The 17,060-nt window shown below is 43.9% G+C and overlaps 2 protein-coding genes across 8 annotated transcripts in view; one reads left to right on the top strand and one right to left on the bottom strand.

Moving 5' to 3' along the window:
• Positions 1 to 5,067: 5,067 nt before the first annotated feature.
• Positions 5,068 to 8,928, top strand: LOC106566466 (sorting nexin-21). Of its 2 annotated transcripts, none has more exons than XM_014134532.3 (4): positions 5,068 to 5,258; positions 6,065 to 6,272; positions 6,691 to 6,839; positions 6,914 to 8,928. In XM_014134532.3, the coding sequence occupies exons 2-4, from the start codon at positions 6,077 to 6,079 to the stop codon at positions 7,682 to 7,684; spliced, it is 1,116 nt and encodes a 371-aa protein (XP_013990007.1). In that variant the 5' UTR covers positions 5,068 to 5,258; positions 6,065 to 6,076; the 3' UTR covers positions 7,685 to 8,928. The 2 variants fall into 2 exon arrangements, with proteins under 2 accessions (XP_013990007.1, XP_013990006.1); XM_014134531.3 differs by having other exon boundaries at positions 5,069 to 5,258; positions 6,065 to 6,344.
• Positions 8,929 to 9,005: 77 nt separating this feature from the next.
• Positions 9,006 to 17,060, bottom strand: part of LOC106566485 (inositol 1,4,5-trisphosphate-gated calcium channel ITPR3) — a 53,453-nt gene continuing 45,398 nt past the window's right edge. For 3 of the 6 annotated variants that reach the window (XM_045692945.2, XM_045692948.2, XM_045692947.2), the window contains exons 46-58: positions 16,977 to 17,060; positions 15,463 to 15,573; positions 15,115 to 15,307; positions 14,699 to 14,818; positions 14,279 to 14,451; positions 13,944 to 14,108; positions 13,625 to 13,814; positions 11,419 to 11,520; positions 11,094 to 11,215; positions 10,778 to 10,943; positions 10,507 to 10,667; positions 10,156 to 10,317; positions 9,006 to 9,689 (exon numbers count right to left, since the gene is read on the bottom strand). In XM_045692945.2, coding sequence (XP_045548901.1) covers positions 9,561 to 9,689; positions 10,156 to 10,317; positions 10,507 to 10,667; positions 10,778 to 10,943; positions 11,094 to 11,215; positions 11,419 to 11,520; positions 13,625 to 13,814; positions 13,944 to 14,108; positions 14,279 to 14,451; positions 14,699 to 14,818; positions 15,115 to 15,307; positions 15,463 to 15,573; positions 16,977 to 17,060 — 1,878 coding nt within the window. In that variant the 3' untranslated portion in view covers positions 9,006 to 9,560. Of the gene's footprint in view, positions 9,750 to 10,155; positions 10,318 to 10,506; positions 10,668 to 10,777; positions 10,944 to 11,093; positions 11,216 to 11,418; positions 11,521 to 13,624; positions 13,815 to 13,943; positions 14,109 to 14,278; positions 14,452 to 14,698; positions 14,819 to 15,114; positions 15,308 to 15,462; positions 15,574 to 16,976 lie in introns of all 6 variants that reach the window. The other 3 variants (XM_045692946.2, XM_045692950.2, XM_045692949.2) reach the window with 2 other exon arrangements.

The raw sequence follows: 17,060 nt of genomic DNA, 5'->3' as shown, positions 1-17,060 counted from the left end.
TCACAGCTGGGTGTCCTTTTGTAGTACGTAATAGTTTGCAAGACCTGCCACATCCAACGAGCGTCGGAGCCGGTGTAGTACGATTCAGTCTTAGTCCTGTGTTGATGCTTTGCCTGTTTGATGGTCCATCAGAGGGCTTAGCGGGATTTCTTATAAGCGTCTGGGTCAGAGTCCCGCTCTTAGCTCAGTGCGGATGTTGCCTGTAATCCATGGCTTCTGGTTGGGGAATGTACGTACGGTCACCGTGGGGACGACATCATCAATGCACTTATTGATGAAGCTGGTGACTAAGGTGGTATACTCCTCAATGCCATCTGATAAATCCCAGAACATATTCTAGTCTGTGCTAGCAAAACAGTCCTGTAGCTTAGCATCTGCGTCATCTGACCTCTTCCATATTGAGCGAGTCACTGGTACTTCCTGCTTTAGTTTTGGCTTGTAAGCAGAAATTAGGAGGATATAATTATGGTCAGATTTGCCAAATGGAGGGCGAGGGAGAAATGTATAAGCATCTCTGTGTGTGGAGCAAGTTGTTTTTCCTCTGGTTCCACATGTGACATGGCACATTGGCCAACAGGACGGATGGTAGTGGTGGTTTACTCACTCGCCGACGAATTCTCACAAGGCACCCCGACCTCCACCCCATGTATTTCCGTATTTTCTTCACGCAAATTACGGTATTTGGGCCTGATCTCGGGAAAGCAGTATATCCTTCGTGTCAGACTCATTAAAGAAACATTTTTCCTCCAATTCGAGGTGAGTAATCGCTGTTATGATGTCAAGTTGATGGGCATGTTGCAGCAGTATGTAGGAGGGAGAGTCCTAGATGTGAAAAGTGTGCAGGAGGGCATGAGACGAAGGAGTGTGTAGTTTCAGTGGATAAAGTTGTGGAGGTGCCCATAGGGCTGAAGATCAGAGGTGTCCGTTGACAGAAAGTCAGGTTGAGGTTGCTATGGTCAGAGTTGTACAGAAAGTGTCGAGCAGTGAAGAGAGTGGGAGAGGAAGATCGGACCCAGAGGATTCCTGTGAGTAGGCTTAGACTAATAGAGAGTGATGGGAAGAATATGTGCTTTCAGTAAGGTAGGTTTATTGGCATTCATAGCTATGGTTGTCAATTGTACTGCGGAAATGGATCAAAAGTCACAGAAAATAGAGGTTGTGGTGGCAGCGGCAGAGAAATACTTCGGATTGCGAGGTTTTACTGCAGAACAGCTGCAGGGGGTGTTGAGTGGCAGTGTTCTGTCCTCGCAGACCGTTGGTCTGGAGCAGAGGTGTAAAGTACCGAAGTGAAAACACTTGAAAGCACTACTTAAGTCATTTATTGGGGGATATCCGTACTTTACTTTTACTTCACTACATTTCTAAAAAAAATAATGTACTTTTTACTCCATACATTTTGCTTGACACACAAAAGTACTTCTTACATTTTGACAGGAAAATTGTCAAATTTACACACTTATCAAGAGAACATCCCTGGTCATCCCTACTACCGCTGATCTGGCGGACTCACTAAACACAAATGCTTTGTTTGTAAGTTATGTCTGAGTGTTGGAGTGTCGATCCGTCAATACATTTTTATTTTTAAACGGTGTCGTCTGGTTTGCTTAATATAAGGAATTTGAAATGGTTTATACTTTTACTTTTGATACTTAACTCTTGTGTGGTGTTCAGGTCTGTGGGACCCATTTTCAATCTTTACTAAAATAAAAATGGTTTTGTGAAGAATATGTAAAAAAAAAACATTTTCAGTGAGTGCACACTGTGCATCCCTCTACTGTATACATCTATATTACATATGTGGTGTTTGGGTACACTGGACCTGAGGCTAGGAAAAGTGTGTGTGTGTGTGTGTGTGTGTGTGTGTAGGTGAAAACAAGTAAAAATGAAACAAAGGTTAGCTTTGTTCCTTCATCCTGTCTTCCTCCTCCCTGGGCCTGCTGTTTCAACATATCACCAATAACCTGTCTGTCTCCCTGCCTGTCTGCCTGTCTCTCTCTTTTCTCGCACTCTTTACCCTTTGTAGTGTGTGTGAAACTACACAATGTCTTGCGAGAACCTACACAATGTTATTACAATACATTAAAAAAAAATGTTGATCCATTCTATGTGATTATTTAGGTATTTAGTAAATAAATAATTAAACCAAATTTTGTATTGCTGATTCAACTTGTTAGCCAGGGTTCGTGAAGATAACCAAGAATTTACAACTTTCAGATGAGACTAAACAAGGTGACGATTAAATATTGACTGCTATTGATGTAAAAGATTACTAGGTCTTTAAGAGTTTATTCAGAAGATAAAAGCTCTATAAACATTCTTTTGTGGTGCCCCGACTTTCTAGTTAATTACATTCACCTGATTAGCTTAATCAGGTAATATTAATTACAGAGAAAGAATTTTATAGGATAGCATGTCATATCACTTAATCCGGCATAGCCAAAGACACGACACAAGCTAGCTGCAGTCAGGTCAGTGTGGGACAAGTAGGTGGACCGCCTCCCATGTTTTACAACGCTGGGCCCAACGTTACTGTTGATGAGCAGCTTATGCCATTTAGGGGCCTCTGCCCCTTCAGGTAGTACATACCGTCTAAATCTGCAAAATATGGAATGAAGATCTGGGCTGCCTGTGATGCTGCTTCATCATATGCGTGGAACTTGCAAGTGTATACGGAGAAGCCAGATAGAGGAGGCTCTGAGAAGAACCAAGGGATGTGGGTTGTCCTGGACGTGACAAAGGGACTTCATGGCCACAACATCACATGCGATAACGTTTTTACTTCGCACAAGCTGGGACAGGAGCTCCTCAAGAGGAAGCTGACGATGTTAGCTGTTGAATACACAGAACAGGCCTATCAATTCCTCTAAGTTTGTGTTCACGGCCGACACGTCCCTAGTGTCCTACGTGCCAAAGAAAGGCAAAAATGTGGTACTCATGAGTGTGCTGCATAGGGATGGGAGAATCTGTGGCCAGGAACAGCAAAAAACTAAATCATAATGGATTATAATGCCAAAAAAGGAGGGGTGGACAATTTAGACAAGATGGTGACTGGCTACAGCTGCAAAAGAAGAGACCTATGCTGGCCACCTGTGATATTCTTCAAAATCTTGGACATCTCAGCATACAACGCGTTTGTCATCTGGATGGCGTTGAACCCAGATTGGAACAGAGGGAAGCTCCAGAGGAGACAGCTCTTTCTCGAGGAGCTGGGCAAGGCATTGGTAAGACCTCAAATCCAGAGGAGGCAACATATCCCAAGGACCCCAGCTTCTGCAGCCATCGTGAGGAGGATTCAGGAGGAGGATGCTGGTGCCCCATCCGCCCGACCCACAGAACCAACAACTCCAATAGTAAGTGTGAGTGATGTTCTTGTGTGTGTGTGTGACTCTCCTACCTCGGCCTGCTGTAACTATGTGAGTGAGTGAGTGAGTGAGTGAGTGAGTGAGTGAGTGAGTGAGTGAGTGAGTGAGTGAGTGAGATGTTAGTAAAACTCCTGAACTAAGTGTTTTCATCATTCTGGACTGCAGTCGGTAGCAACAAGAAGAAACGTTGCGATGTGTGTGGACCCAAGAAGGACAGGAAGACACAGTACACATGCATCAAGTGAAAGAAATACATTTGCAACACACACAGTAAAACTCTGTCCCTCATGTGGTGTGTAGAACGGCCTTAATTTGTGTTCAATGGGGCTCATTTATCATTTCCATAAAATACTGTATGTAAAGTTTGTTCTTCCAATTTGTTCAGTTCAAAGCAATAAACATCAATAGCAATGAAAACCTTGTTTAATTTATATTTGTTCAAGATAAGCATGATTTATTCCACCCACTTCTTGATTATTTTTGTTGACAAAAATCACATTTTATATAAAAAAAGAATCATACTTATTGATAAATGTGATCTAGCAGAGGTAAATGGTAAATATTAACCACGCATGCTGTCTATATTGCTTGTAATTGATATGTCAACATCTAAGTATTAAGTATTTTTATGTAAATTGTTATGGCTGTATGTTTTAAAAACCCAATAATGTTGTGGGTCCATCAGACCCGCGAACATTGGGTGAATAACAAAAACATGAACACCACACAAGGGTTAAGTACATTTTAGCAATCCCATTTACTTTTGATACTTAAGTATATTTAAAACCAAATACTTTTAGATTTTTACTCAAGTAGTTAATACTGGTGACTTTTACTTGAGTCATGTTCTATTACGGTATCTTTACTTTTACTCAAGTATGACAATTGAGTTTGACTCTACCACACCTGCTGTTTTGACCTCTGAATGCTCAGCTATGAAAAGCCAACTGACATTTACTCTCAAAGTGGTGACCTGTTGCACCCTCTACAACCACTGTGATTATTATTTGGCCCTGCTGGTCATCTATGAACGTTTGAACATCTTGAAGAACAATCTGGCCTTAAATGGCCATGTACTCTTATACTCTCCACCAGGCACAGCCTGAAGAGGACTGGCCACCCCTCAGACCCTGGTTCCTCTCTAGGTTTCTTCCTAAGGAGTTTTTCTTTGACACCGTGCTTCTACATCTGCATTGCTTGCTTTTTGTGGTTTTAGGCTGGGCTTCTGTATAGCACTTTGTGTCATCTGCTGATTTAGGGCTCCTGAGTGGCGCAGCGATCTAAAGCACTGCATCTCAGTGCTAGAGGCATCACTACAGACACCCTGGTTTGAATCCAGGCTGTATCACAACCGGACCCTCCCATAGGGCGGCACACAATTGGCCCAGTGTCGTCCGGGTTTGCCTGGTGTAGGCCGTCATTGTAAATGAGAATTTGTTCTTAACTGACTTGCCTAGTTAAATAGAAAAAAAATAATGAAATGTAAAAAGGGCTTTATAAATAAATGTGATTGATAGGGTAAATAGTGGAATGGGGTGGTGTTTTATTTTATTATTATAAAACGTTTTGTTTTATTATATATATATATATATATATATTTAGAGAGGTTTAATAGTTGGCAGGGTAGTTTTTACTTTTCCCCAATTTTGTAGCACCATATCACAATTCAAATAAATGTAGGTAGGTCGTGAATGGCCTCACACTTCAGTAGGTGGCGGTGAATCTACCTTCAATTGGATGCGATCCGCCAACACAATCTCGAAGAAGAAGAGATTCCGGGCTGTATCCAGCGGTAAAGAGGTCGGACAGACTGTCCTAAATAAGTTTGGGGGAAGAGACCGAAGCGGCGTAATGCTGATGAAATAAGGCTGGGTGCTTTACGGATCAATCATAACAGTGAGTAAGAGTTACAACTCCATTAGCTATAGCTACTTTTTTAGCTCGACCGCTAGGTTTAGCTAGCTAAATAAATTCAAGTAACTAAGTAATTAGCTAGCTAAATTGTTTTTCCTAGCTACAGTAGCATGCTGACTCGTTGCTATAGCTACGTTAACAAGTTAATTAGGTAAATAAGCCGATTTGACTTGCTAACTAGCTAACGTTATCTATTTGTATTATTTGCTCGCTTCGCTTAGCTACCTAGTTAGATGGTAATTGCAATCGGGATCCTTGGGACGTCCCACGTTGACATTTTAAAAGTGGGTAAAGTTAGGTAATCTTGTTTGGCTAGCTCGCAAGACTACCTAATCTATTTTGCATTCGTAACTAGCTAGGTTTTCTGCTACTGTAACGAGCTAGGTTTTCTTTCCCTTCTAGTTCAAGTCGTTGACAATACATTTGCACGTTGGAGCTCTTGCCTTGGTTCTCCATCTTGCATACATGTATGTTTTATTGTTTAAACAATCAGGCAAACGCAATATTCAAAGTACCGCTAACTAGTTAGATACAAAAGTAGCTATTGTCTTTTAAAGACCCCTACTCGAAGTGTCTGGTTTCGGGATTTCCGTTATTCATAAACTACAACGTTTCCAGTCAAACGTTCTAGTTGGGGGTGTAACGTTAGTCACCTAGTTGATCTGAGTTGTTACCATACGAAATAATGATTGATATTTACTATTATAAGATGACTTACACCTACATGGACCTCTTGTAGGTTGTACACTAAAATATACTATCTGAAATCAAATTAAATTATTTCCTAGTGGTTTGATGGGATGGCTTCTAAGCTATTGGACAGACTGAGACGAACACTGTTCAAAGGAGAAGTAGTCTCTAGGGAGCCAATTGATGTACCAGAGGACAGCTTCCCAGAGAGTTCTGAGTTAGAAGATGACACCGAGTGTCTCTCAGAGCGGCTTGGGGGAACACTCTGCTTCGATGGGGAGAGCGCCATGGAATCAGAAGACCCAGGTGAGGCCTCAGGACCAGACAGTGATTCAGACTTCCTTGGAGAGTCCGTAGAGGATGGATTCAGCAGCACAGGTAATGTAGATCTTAGCAGCAACTAAAATGGGTGCCGGTACTGTTTTATATTTAGTTGCAGGAACTTTGCAATCCTTTCTGAGCTAATATTCTGAGGTGGAGGAACGAAAGCTGTAGAATATTTGAGGTGCTGCTGAGTATCCACAACTGTGATTATGTATGGACAATGATGTACTATTAGGCACAGTCAACTGAAACGGTCTGACCAGAATAACAATAGCATTCATTCCACGGTACCGTTTTCTTGAAACCGCAAATTTCACTGAAGCTTTTTCAGTCTGATCTTTCTCAGTTTAGATGAGTGGTTTTAGGGCAGTCTGAGCTGATGTCTCTCTTTGTTCCTCAGACACCAGCCCAGTGGACCTGTCTCCTGGAGGCTCATCCCTGCTCACATGTCAGTTGCAGCGGAGCTTACGGAGCCGCACTGTGCCTGAGAAGCTGGTGTTTGAAGTGACTGATGCCAGTGTGGTGCCAGAGAGCTCCTCTAAGTATGTGGTAAGTGTGAAACAGCAGAGATGAAAGTCTAGTCCCTGGCTAAGCCTGTGTGTGACATCTCTCCCTCTCCTCAGCTCTACACCATCCATGTGATCCAGTCTGGGATGTTTGACAAAACCCCCGCCGTCATCACCCGGCGATACACCGACTTCGAGCGTCTGCACAGCCGCCTTCGCCGTCGTCACGGGGACCACATGGAGCGTGTCTGTTTCCCCCGCAAGAGGCTGCGTAAGAACTTTGTGGCAGAGACCATCGCCAAGCGGAGCCGGGCGTTTGAGCAGTACCTGACCCACATGCACTCTCTGGCTGAGCTGCGGCGCTCTGCCACCTTTCTGGAGTTTTTCTACCTGGGTGACCTGCAGGCTGGCCAGATGCTGATGCGTGTGGGCCGTTACCAGGAGGGCCTGGGCCCTCTGCTCAACGGCCTGAGGCTCCAGGAGAAGCTAGGCTGTGAGCAGCAGGGGATGCAGCAGCCACACCACCAGCAGCGCACCCACTGGCTCTTCACCCTGCTGGCCCTGGTGACCTGCTTCCAGGAGCTGGAGCAGCTGGGGGAGGCCCAGGAGTACTGTGACCGAGCCCTGAGGGACCTGGCCCCCTCACAGGAGGCCCTGCAGCAGCACCTCTTTCACCCACTGCTTATCCCTCTCCTCCAGACCAACGTCAGATTGTCGTGGAAGATCTCCAAGGATAAGCGGCGGTGGGAGGTGCTGCTGCAGGAGATCCAGGACTCTGGGGCTGATGTAGGGAACCAGCCCAGCCTGAAGGAGTACCTGATGAAGGAAAACCTAGTGGAGAGCGAGGGAAACACTAAGACCAAGGTCAAACGGGACGACACCACTTAACAAGAAGATAATGGTACTCAGTTATGAGGAATGCACTTCATGTAGCCTAGCCTAGTAATGAGGTATTTGGACTCTTTTGACATGTATTTTCTACAGGAGTCTGGACTGTTAGACATTATAATGAATACACTCAACTGACCAAGTCATACACAATAAGCAGAAAACAATCACATTTTATAGAATGTTTCTAAAGTTCTCACTAGCTTTACCTTGTAAATTGAAAACACTAAAGTCATTTTGATCATTATATTTATGATACAGCTGCTTTGTAGCAAACACTAAGATTTTTATTAAACATTGTATTTTTCCAGGTCAATATTTCAAGTACTGCTGCTTTTAAAACCTTTATTTCTTTTAATTATGCCATTCAGAATCTTGATGTGTGGATGAATAACTTTTAGGATAAAAGGATCACAGTTCATTTTGAAAAGGAAACAGGGATTTTCAAAGGCACATTTTCCACTAACTCATTTTCTACCTGTTAGACGTATTATTTGCTTGTTTACACATTAAAGAATTAAGGGAAAACAATAGATGTCTGAGCTCTCGACAAAGCACTCCTACCTGTTAAATCTGTCAAGGAATTTTAATCAACCTTAGGGAATTGGGGGTAGTTGTTAATAGCCCAGATTATTCAGAGAATGTGTTTTATTGATATGCTTCACGAGTATGCAGCCTCTGTACTTTTAGATTTTAGTCACGGTCAGTAGAGACTTACATGAGGGAAAAGCATGCTAGTCTACGGTGAGTTCCAATTCTCCTATTTGGTCCCCTTCATATGCCATAAGGGGGAGTGAGAGGGCATAGGGAGGGAGTCAAATCTGAATTCACCGCTGGAAGTGTGTGTGAGAGTTTTAGACTAGAGGTATGACGTAAGTGTCCCCCCCCCCCCCCCCCCCCCACTAACTGAAATAGGTCCTGTATTACAGAGCACAGTAACCCTGTGATTAAGTGCATAAAAGGTACCTTCCAACTCTGTGAAAGAATAGGCTTGTAGTCGTCGTACTTTAATTGCCTGAGTGACAATTCCAAACCAATGTAAAGAAAATGATTGTTAGCCTAGATTAAAATACTAAGCACTCGCAACAATGCATTTCAAAGTGCCGGCCTTTTTTTAATGTTGTGAACTCTAGCCTTAACTCTGTATACTTAACCAAATCCTATTTTCAGAGTACTTTGTCTGTATTAACTTGCTTTTTAACATTGGAATGTATTTTGTTGAATAAATCTATCCTAAAAATGTAGTGAAGGGTTTTACTTTTTCCATTTGGAAGAAATTGCATACTATTACTGGCATGTTGTATAGAAGTAAAAACACCAGTTAAAATCAAACACAGTTTACTGATGCACATTCAGAAGATAACATTCCGTTGTCAAGTTTCCATTTCTCTAAGGGGCCAATACAATGGAGACATTGACAAGTAGATGTATTCCAAACCAAATCTCTGCATGCTTCAGACAAACATTTGGTGCTAGTCATGGACCTACTGTAGTAATCTGTAAATCTAATATAATGGATGAACGTGTTGCTTCCTGCTTTGCCGTAGTATCACTTTTCAATGTTGTTGTCATCTGAGATGTGTTCGCAGCAGTGCAATGCCATTAATCAATTGCTCTGATTATATTAACATGCATGGACCAAGAACAGAGATTGATAATGTTCCTCTTTCTTCAGACGTTACTGGAAGCATTGAAACAAGTGGATTTACAAAGAACCCAACCTCAGTAACGTAGTCCTGTCAGCATCAGTCACAACTAAAAACATTGTTTAACACGTGATTGACTCCATCAGAGAGCGTGTGTTGGCTGATCTTGGATAGTATCGATAGACTCAGTCTTTGGCAAAGCGTGGTGGCACAGTAAGACAGGACATCAATCAGGGTTTGTTGGACATCTGATGGTTTCCTCCAGCAACAGTGGGGGACATGCTAGCAGCACCAGCTCCTCCTCCTGACTGGACATCCACAAAGCCCATCCTCTGCCGCCTCTTCCTCTGATCCGTCATCTACACAGGAAACAGTATGTCAGCCAGCCAGGCCAGGGGCATCCTCCTGGAAACACTAGCCTATATCACGAGGACATCAGTTAACCAAATTCTACAATTTTTTTTCTCCAAAATAGATCAGCATCATAGGTATCCTATTAATTTATCATTATACAGGTCATTATTATAGTATGCTACTTGCCCTGGATAAGAGAATGTGAATAAGTGCATTGTATATTTTTCTGGAGCTGGCCAGCTCCTCAATGTCTCTGACAAGGGACTAGGGGCTAGATTCTATCCGTACTGCTGAAGAGCTGTGATATCGTGCGATTTGAAATGTAAAAAGGCAATTTCCGATTGAGCTGACATGCAGCGTTTAACCGTAAATGAAGGCTTCGCGAACACGAGAACACTGCATTTAAATTTCAATCGCACTATAGAGCGGATCTTCTGCAATAGGAATTGAATCTAGGCCTGTGTGTAATACCTGCTCTTTGAGCTCTGTTAGCTGTCCTGTGAGTTGGCTGACCACATTCATAGTGGACGTCAGTCTGTCCTGCAGGTTCCTCATCTCGTTCTGGTCCCCGTCTCCATCCGTCACCACCAGGGACATGGCCTGCATGCGGGGGAACCAGTCCAGGTTCTTACTCTGAGACAAGACAGGGGAGGACATGTAGAATCACTGGCAGTGCTCTTCCCTAGCAACAGATGACCCCAAAGTCAAAAGTATCCAACGCTACTTATAATAAGGATACGTTGTAAAGTGGTTTCAGTGAGAGTTATTCTAAAGGTGGTTGTTTCTCCAATTAAAATAGAACTCAACCAGCTATTACTGTACCTTTATCATGAGGGCCACATAACTCTCTGGTCCAGTGTAGTCAGTCTTGTTCTTCTCGCGAACAAGCACGATGAAATACAGGTAGTTCCAGATGTTATGTTCCAACTTTATGTGCTCCTCAAAAGACACCGTTTTATTATCAAACTTGTCCCTCTCCAGACCTGCAGGGAGTTTCAGGTTGAATGTTCAGATTGCATAACATGAGCTCATAAATCACACAATGTTTATTTTTTATGTTCCTTTAAAAAAAAATAATCTATTGATCTCTCACCACAGATGAAGCAGGTGGTCTTGAGGACCTCCTCTTTCTTCTGTTTCTCACTACGCAAGTCAGCGAAGGTGTCGATAATGACACCAAAGATCAAGTTGAGTACGATGATGATGACAATGAAGTAGAAGAGGAGATCGTAGATGACGCGGGCTGGGAACAGCGGCTCCTGCAAGGTACGCAATGACATAAATTGTTCAAATGTAAATATGAATGTTGGCTTGTGGAACATTTTGTACTCTTTGACATGAATTGATACTGATTGTGTATTAGATGGATTGTAAGTAGGTTAATGTGTGTGGCGGGTCTTCGTTCGTACGTTTTTGGAGGGCCTGCGTAGCACGTCTCCCACCCCTCCACCGTTCCTCAAGCCGTGGTTCAGCACAGTGACAATGCACATGAGCAGAGTGTCACAGGCCCGCTCCAAATTGTTCTCCTCTGCTAAACCGTAAAATTGTTTAGCTATGTACCGCTCACACCAGACTTTTTAAAGTTCATGATATTTTACCAATCATCCATCCAAAATGTGTTTTATATTATTTAACATTTATTTCCTATCCAAACCCGTCAAACGATGAGGGTGACTTAACAATTAAAGGAGCAATAGATGACTTACTAAGTAGAGACAATAAATAGAGACTAACCCTCAGGTTCAACAGGAAGTCCTGCCTTTGCAGTGCAGCTGACTCCATCACTACTGCAGGTGTTCAGGAAGTCTTGGGATGCCTCCTCATTGCCATGTCGCCCTGTAGAAGATGATCCCAGATTAAATCACAACCCTATAGTATACCATACACTGAACATAAAGTACTTTTTTTGTTTTTGTAAATAACCTGATTCAGCTTATCAACCAGCTAATTATTCGAATCAGGTGCGCAGCACTCCAGGAAAAGGGTTGAAGTGAAAACCTACAGGACGGAAGCTCTCCAGGAAAAGGGTTGAAGTGAAAACCTACAGGACGGTAGCTCTCCAGGAACAGGGTTGGAGTGAAAACCTACAGGACGGTAGCTCTCCAGGAACAGAGTTGAAGTGAAAACCTACAGGACGGTAGCTCTCCAGGAACAGGGTTGAAGTGAAAACCTACAGGACGGTAGCTCTCCAGGAACAGGGCTGTAGAGCCCTGCCATACACTGACCAATGACCAGACATGTTTGTTTTTTATCATGTCTTATTGTACCGTCCATACGCTAACTGCTTGTAAAGGCTACCTGTCTGATTTCCAGTAAGGTAATTTGCCTTGGCGTGCCATAACGTATCATAGGAGCAGCAGCCTATATCCGGTTTCTGTAGCATGAGGTAGCTTGATGTACAAGTACACCCCAATTACTTTTCAATACATTTCAAAACAAGTATTAAGAACCTTTATTTGGAAAAAACATGTAGTTGAATATTGGAATGTACTTGCAAAAAAACGACTCAAATACACTGACATAAATACACTCCCATGAATTTAATCCAGGTATTTGAAAGTACACTACATGACCAAAAGTATGTGGACACGTGCTCATCGAACATCTTATTCCAAATTTATGGGCATTAATATGGAGTTGTTCCTCCCTTTGCTGCTATAACAGCCTCCACTCTTCTGGGAAGGCTTTCCACTTTCAGCCACAAGAGCATTAGTGAGGTTGGGCGTTTCAATTCATCCCAAAGGTGTTCGATGGGGTTGAGGTCAGGGCTCTGTGCAGGCCAGTCAAGTTCTTCGACACCGATCTCGACAAACCATTTCTTTATGGACCTCGCTTTGTGCACGGGGACATTGTTATGCTGAAACAGGAAAGGGCCTATCCCCTACAGCCCTAGACAATTATTCCTCCTCCACCAAACTTTACTGTTGGCACTATGCATTCAGGCAGGAAGTGTTCTACTGGCATCCACCAAACCCAGACTCATCCATCGTACTGCCAGATGATGAAGCGTGATTCAGCACTCCAGAGAACACGTTTCCACTGTTACAGAGTCCAATGGTGGCGAGGTTTACACCACTCCAGCCGACGTTTGGCATTGCGTATGTTGATCTTAGGCTTGTGTGCGGCTGCTCGGCAATGGAAACCTATTTCATGAAGCTCCCGACAAACAGTTATTGTGCTGCCGTTGCTTCCAGAGGCAGATTGTAACTCAGTAATGAGTGTTACAACCGAGGACAGATGTTTTTACGTGATACAGCACTTGGCAATCCTGTTCTGTGAGCTTGTGTGGCCTACCACTTCGCGGCTGAGCCGTTGTTGCTCCTAGACTTTTCCACTTCACAATAACATCACTTACAGTTGACCAGGGCAGCTCTAGCAGGGCAGAAATTTGACGAACTGACTTGTTGGAAAGGTGCATCCTATGACGGTGCCACATTGAAAGTCACTGAGCTCTTCAGTAAGGCCATTATACTGCCAGTGTTTGTCTATGGAGATTGCATGGCTGTGTTCTCGATTGTATACACCTGTCAGCAACGGTTGTGGCTGAAATAGCCGAATCCACTAATTGGAAGGGGTGTATGTATGTGTAGTGTACTTTCAAATACAATTTGGTTGACTATTTGGTTTTAAAAATAAGCATTCAAATACTCAAATAAAAGTCCTTGTTTTGGGATGTGTATTTGAAAATACTAAAATACACAAAGTATTTAAATAACAAACCCAGGTCTGAACAGGACGCTACTCTATTGCAGGGCCTTATCCCCAGTCTATCTCCTTAATGCTGAGTGCCAAGCAGAGATGCATCAGGGTCCCATTTCTTGCAGTCTTTGGTATGACTTGGCCGAGGGTTGAACTCCCAATATCAGGGCGGACACTAACCACAAGGCAATTGAGTTGGTGATGGTCCAGTAAGTCAGGTGTCTGCGGCACGGTCCAGTACCTGAGGTTATCTGAGGCAGGGGGTCCACCTCCATGAGGAAGTCATTCTTGAGGCAGAGGAAGCCCACGATGGAGAACAGGTAGACCAGGATGATGGCCAGCAGGGCAGTGAGCAGGATGGAGCGCCCATTCCGGGTCACACTCTTTATCACGTTGAACAGCGTCTCCTCTCGGTAGATCAGATCAAACAGCTACACACACACAACAAAAAGAGCCAAAACAAATCCCAGGGTCTTTGTGTGTATGTAGATGTGTACGCTGAATGATGTATTGCCAGTAATATTATTAACATAATGTTGTGAGTCATAAGGGTCACCCACCAGGAAGCTGTAGAACAGCTCGTGGACACAGAGGCCCAGGGTGCTGGTCAGAACGTAGGCTAGGTGATACAGGAACTCCACGTCCATCACCATCGCACGGTAGCCCATGATAAATGTCCCGTTGTTGCCCACGAAGCTCACCACAAACACTATCTTATTTATCAGCTGTGGAGAGGAACAGATGAACAGTCATTGGATCACCATGTTGTCATTGATATTCAGCATATTTATCAATATGTTTAACAAAACCGGCTCTGGCCTACGAGTCCAATCCTAACCTCCACATAAATGTTTCACTTAGTCTCCCAGTTGGAATTGACTTAAGTGAGGCTTACATTGAGGGTGCCCAGTAGGATGAGAGTGGGGCCGATGCCAAAGCAGTAGATGGAGCGTAGTATAAGGGCCACGGTGAAGGGCCTGAGGCCGTAACCCTGGGAGAACATTCCCATGACAGACAGACCCAGGAAGCCCCAGAACAGCATGGACAGCATTGAGTCGTCTATCGCACCTAGGGGACAGCAATCACAACATGAAACATTTTGTTTCTTTGTCTTCAATAAGTACACAGGATAATGATTCTGGGGACACACCCACACCAGTGGAGGCTGCTGAGGGGAGGGCAGCTCATACCACTCCATTCCAGCCATTGTTATAAAACATGGTTTTCATGTGTTTGGTATCATTCCATTCCAGACATTATTATGAGCCGTCCTCTCCTCAACAGCCTCCACTGACACACACAAGCAGAGCCTCACCTTGACCTGAGTCGTAGGGGTAGAAGAACGCGATGATGAGGTTGATGAAGACCGCCAGGTTAAAGGAGATGCTACCCCAGGTGCTCATCCTGCGAGAGAACCAAAACAGCACCGGCATACCTGAAACACAAAACACCCTTCAATCTTTTATCACCACACAGCATCCGTGAGAGAGAGAAAGAGAGATTAAAGCCAGTAGAACATGGACAGGGGGATCAGAAGAGCCAAGCTTATATTTGAATAATTTAGACACTTATCAAGAGTGACAGATAGTGTATTCATCTTAAGATAGCTAGTTGGGACAACCACATGTCACAGAAAGTAGATTTTGGCCTCAATAAGTAGTTATCAGCAAAGTCAGTCCTAGTAGGAAAAGACAGGTGCGAGTGTTACTTCCTTGAATTGTTTTTGCTTACTGCGGAGCTTCTTCTGCCACTCCATCTCGTTGTGGAGGAAGGAGGCCTGTTGGAAGAAGTGTGTGACCTTGCTGCCCTGCTCGTCCTGCTCAGTGGTGTTGAACACACGGAACTTGGACTCCTCCATCAGGAACTCACAGATGGGATGAATGGGGAACACGAGCTGCTCCATGCTGCGGTCCTCACGCACAATCTGACCGGAAGACAGACGGACAGGGACAACAAGTTAAGACAGTGGTCTTTTGCAGTCGGCACTTCAGTTCAAGTGAACTTCAGACTATTCACAATGAGCAAGCTTGACTACTGTAGTACGGGGTGAATTAAGGGGAGAAGTGTGGCTGTGGAGACCTCTATCTGTGAAGTGTGCTGGTCATAGAACTCCAGTGGGTCCTGCTCCTCGATCTCCACCGGCACCGTAGATTTCAACATCTGAGAGAGAGGTCTGTTGTTCAGGTTCAGCTACAGGAAGTCAACAGGAGAAACAGAGGTTCAACTGCAGGTCGTCAACAGGAGAAACAGAGGTTCAACTGCAGGTCGTCAAAAGGAGAAACAGAGGTTCAGCTGCAGGTCGTCAACAGGAGAAACAGAGGTTCAACTGCAGGTCGTCAAAAGGAGAAACAGAGGTTCAGCTGCAGGTCGTCAACAGGAGAAACAGAGGTTCAACTGCAGGTCGTCAACAGGAGAAACAGAGGTTCAGCTGCAGGTCGTCAACAGGAGAAACAGAGGTTCAACTGCAGGTCGTCAAAAGGAGAAACAGAGGTTCAACTGCAGGTCGTCAACAGGAGAAACAGAGGTTCAGCTGCAGGTCGTCAACAGGAGAAACAGAGGTTCAACTGCAGGTCGTCAAAGGAGCGAGGCAACGCAGGCGCACGGAGCGGGTTCAACTGCAGGTCGTCAACAGGAGAAACAGAGGTTCACGCGGTCGCACGGGCGGGTCGCTGCAGGCGCACAGGAGAAACAGAGGTTCAGCTGCAGGTCGTCAACAGGAGAAACAGAGGTTCAGCTACAGGAAGTCAACAGGAGAAACACTCCTGCTCTTTTTGAACTTTTCCTGTTGAAAAACAATATCCCATGTATAAATACAGTAATGTACACACACTTAACGGTAAAAAATATATATAGTTTGAGCACCTTCGACCCCCCCCCAGAGGACAGCTGGAGCCCCTATATTATTTTTGTTGCAGTGTTGATTTCATTTAAGCCCTCGGGTTTCCAACCTGCACACAGTTTTATTTATTTGTATCTGTTTTGTTGTGTATCACTTGTTTTCTTTGGTGCAAATAAATTAAACTAAACTAAATCAGTTGATAAATGATCCGAAAAGGAGACTGGAGTAGGACTAACATCAAAACATCCTGGCTTTCCCCATTCAGCTTGTGTTTACCTTCTAGATCTACAGCTACTACTTCCAAGTCATGCTTTATGTTAAACCATTTTCCGGCATATAAACGAAGCACGGATATGCAAATATCCCCATTTGACGGCATGGTGCTTGCAACGCCAGGATAGTAGGTTTGATTCCCAGTCCCACTCATATGTAAAAAAAAAAATGTATGCTCACATGACTAAGTCGCTTTGGATAAAAGTGTCTGCTAATTGTCTTATTATTATATTGAAATCAGTTGTTAAACAAAGTTTGCAGTGAGTCTGCTACCATTGATGCGAGCAGCTATAGCATAGACGTAGAGGTAATGTGAAGGGAGTCCGTTCACAGGACAACTTCCTCCAATTAATAAGAAAACCAGATATACTGAAGAGTGCCTTGTACAAACGAACTGACTTTAAAATAAACGCACAGTAGAAAGGCTACAAAGAATTAATAGACAAAAGTGATGAAATGAGAGAGAGAGAGAAACACTGACCATGGAGGATATCCCCTCCTCTCCCGCTTCGATCCTCTTTGCAGGTTTCAGCAGATTGAGCAGGATCTTATTGTGCCTCGCCAG

Source organism: Salmo salar, chromosome 13 (genome assembly GCF_965601325.2).
Source record: "Salmo salar chromosome 13, fSalSal1, whole genome shotgun sequence".
Lineage (NCBI taxonomy): Eukaryota > Metazoa > Chordata > Actinopteri > Salmoniformes > Salmonidae > Salmo > Salmo salar.
The sequence above is the reverse complement of the archived record's forward strand: the minus strand, read 5'-3'. Positions and strand labels throughout refer to the sequence as shown.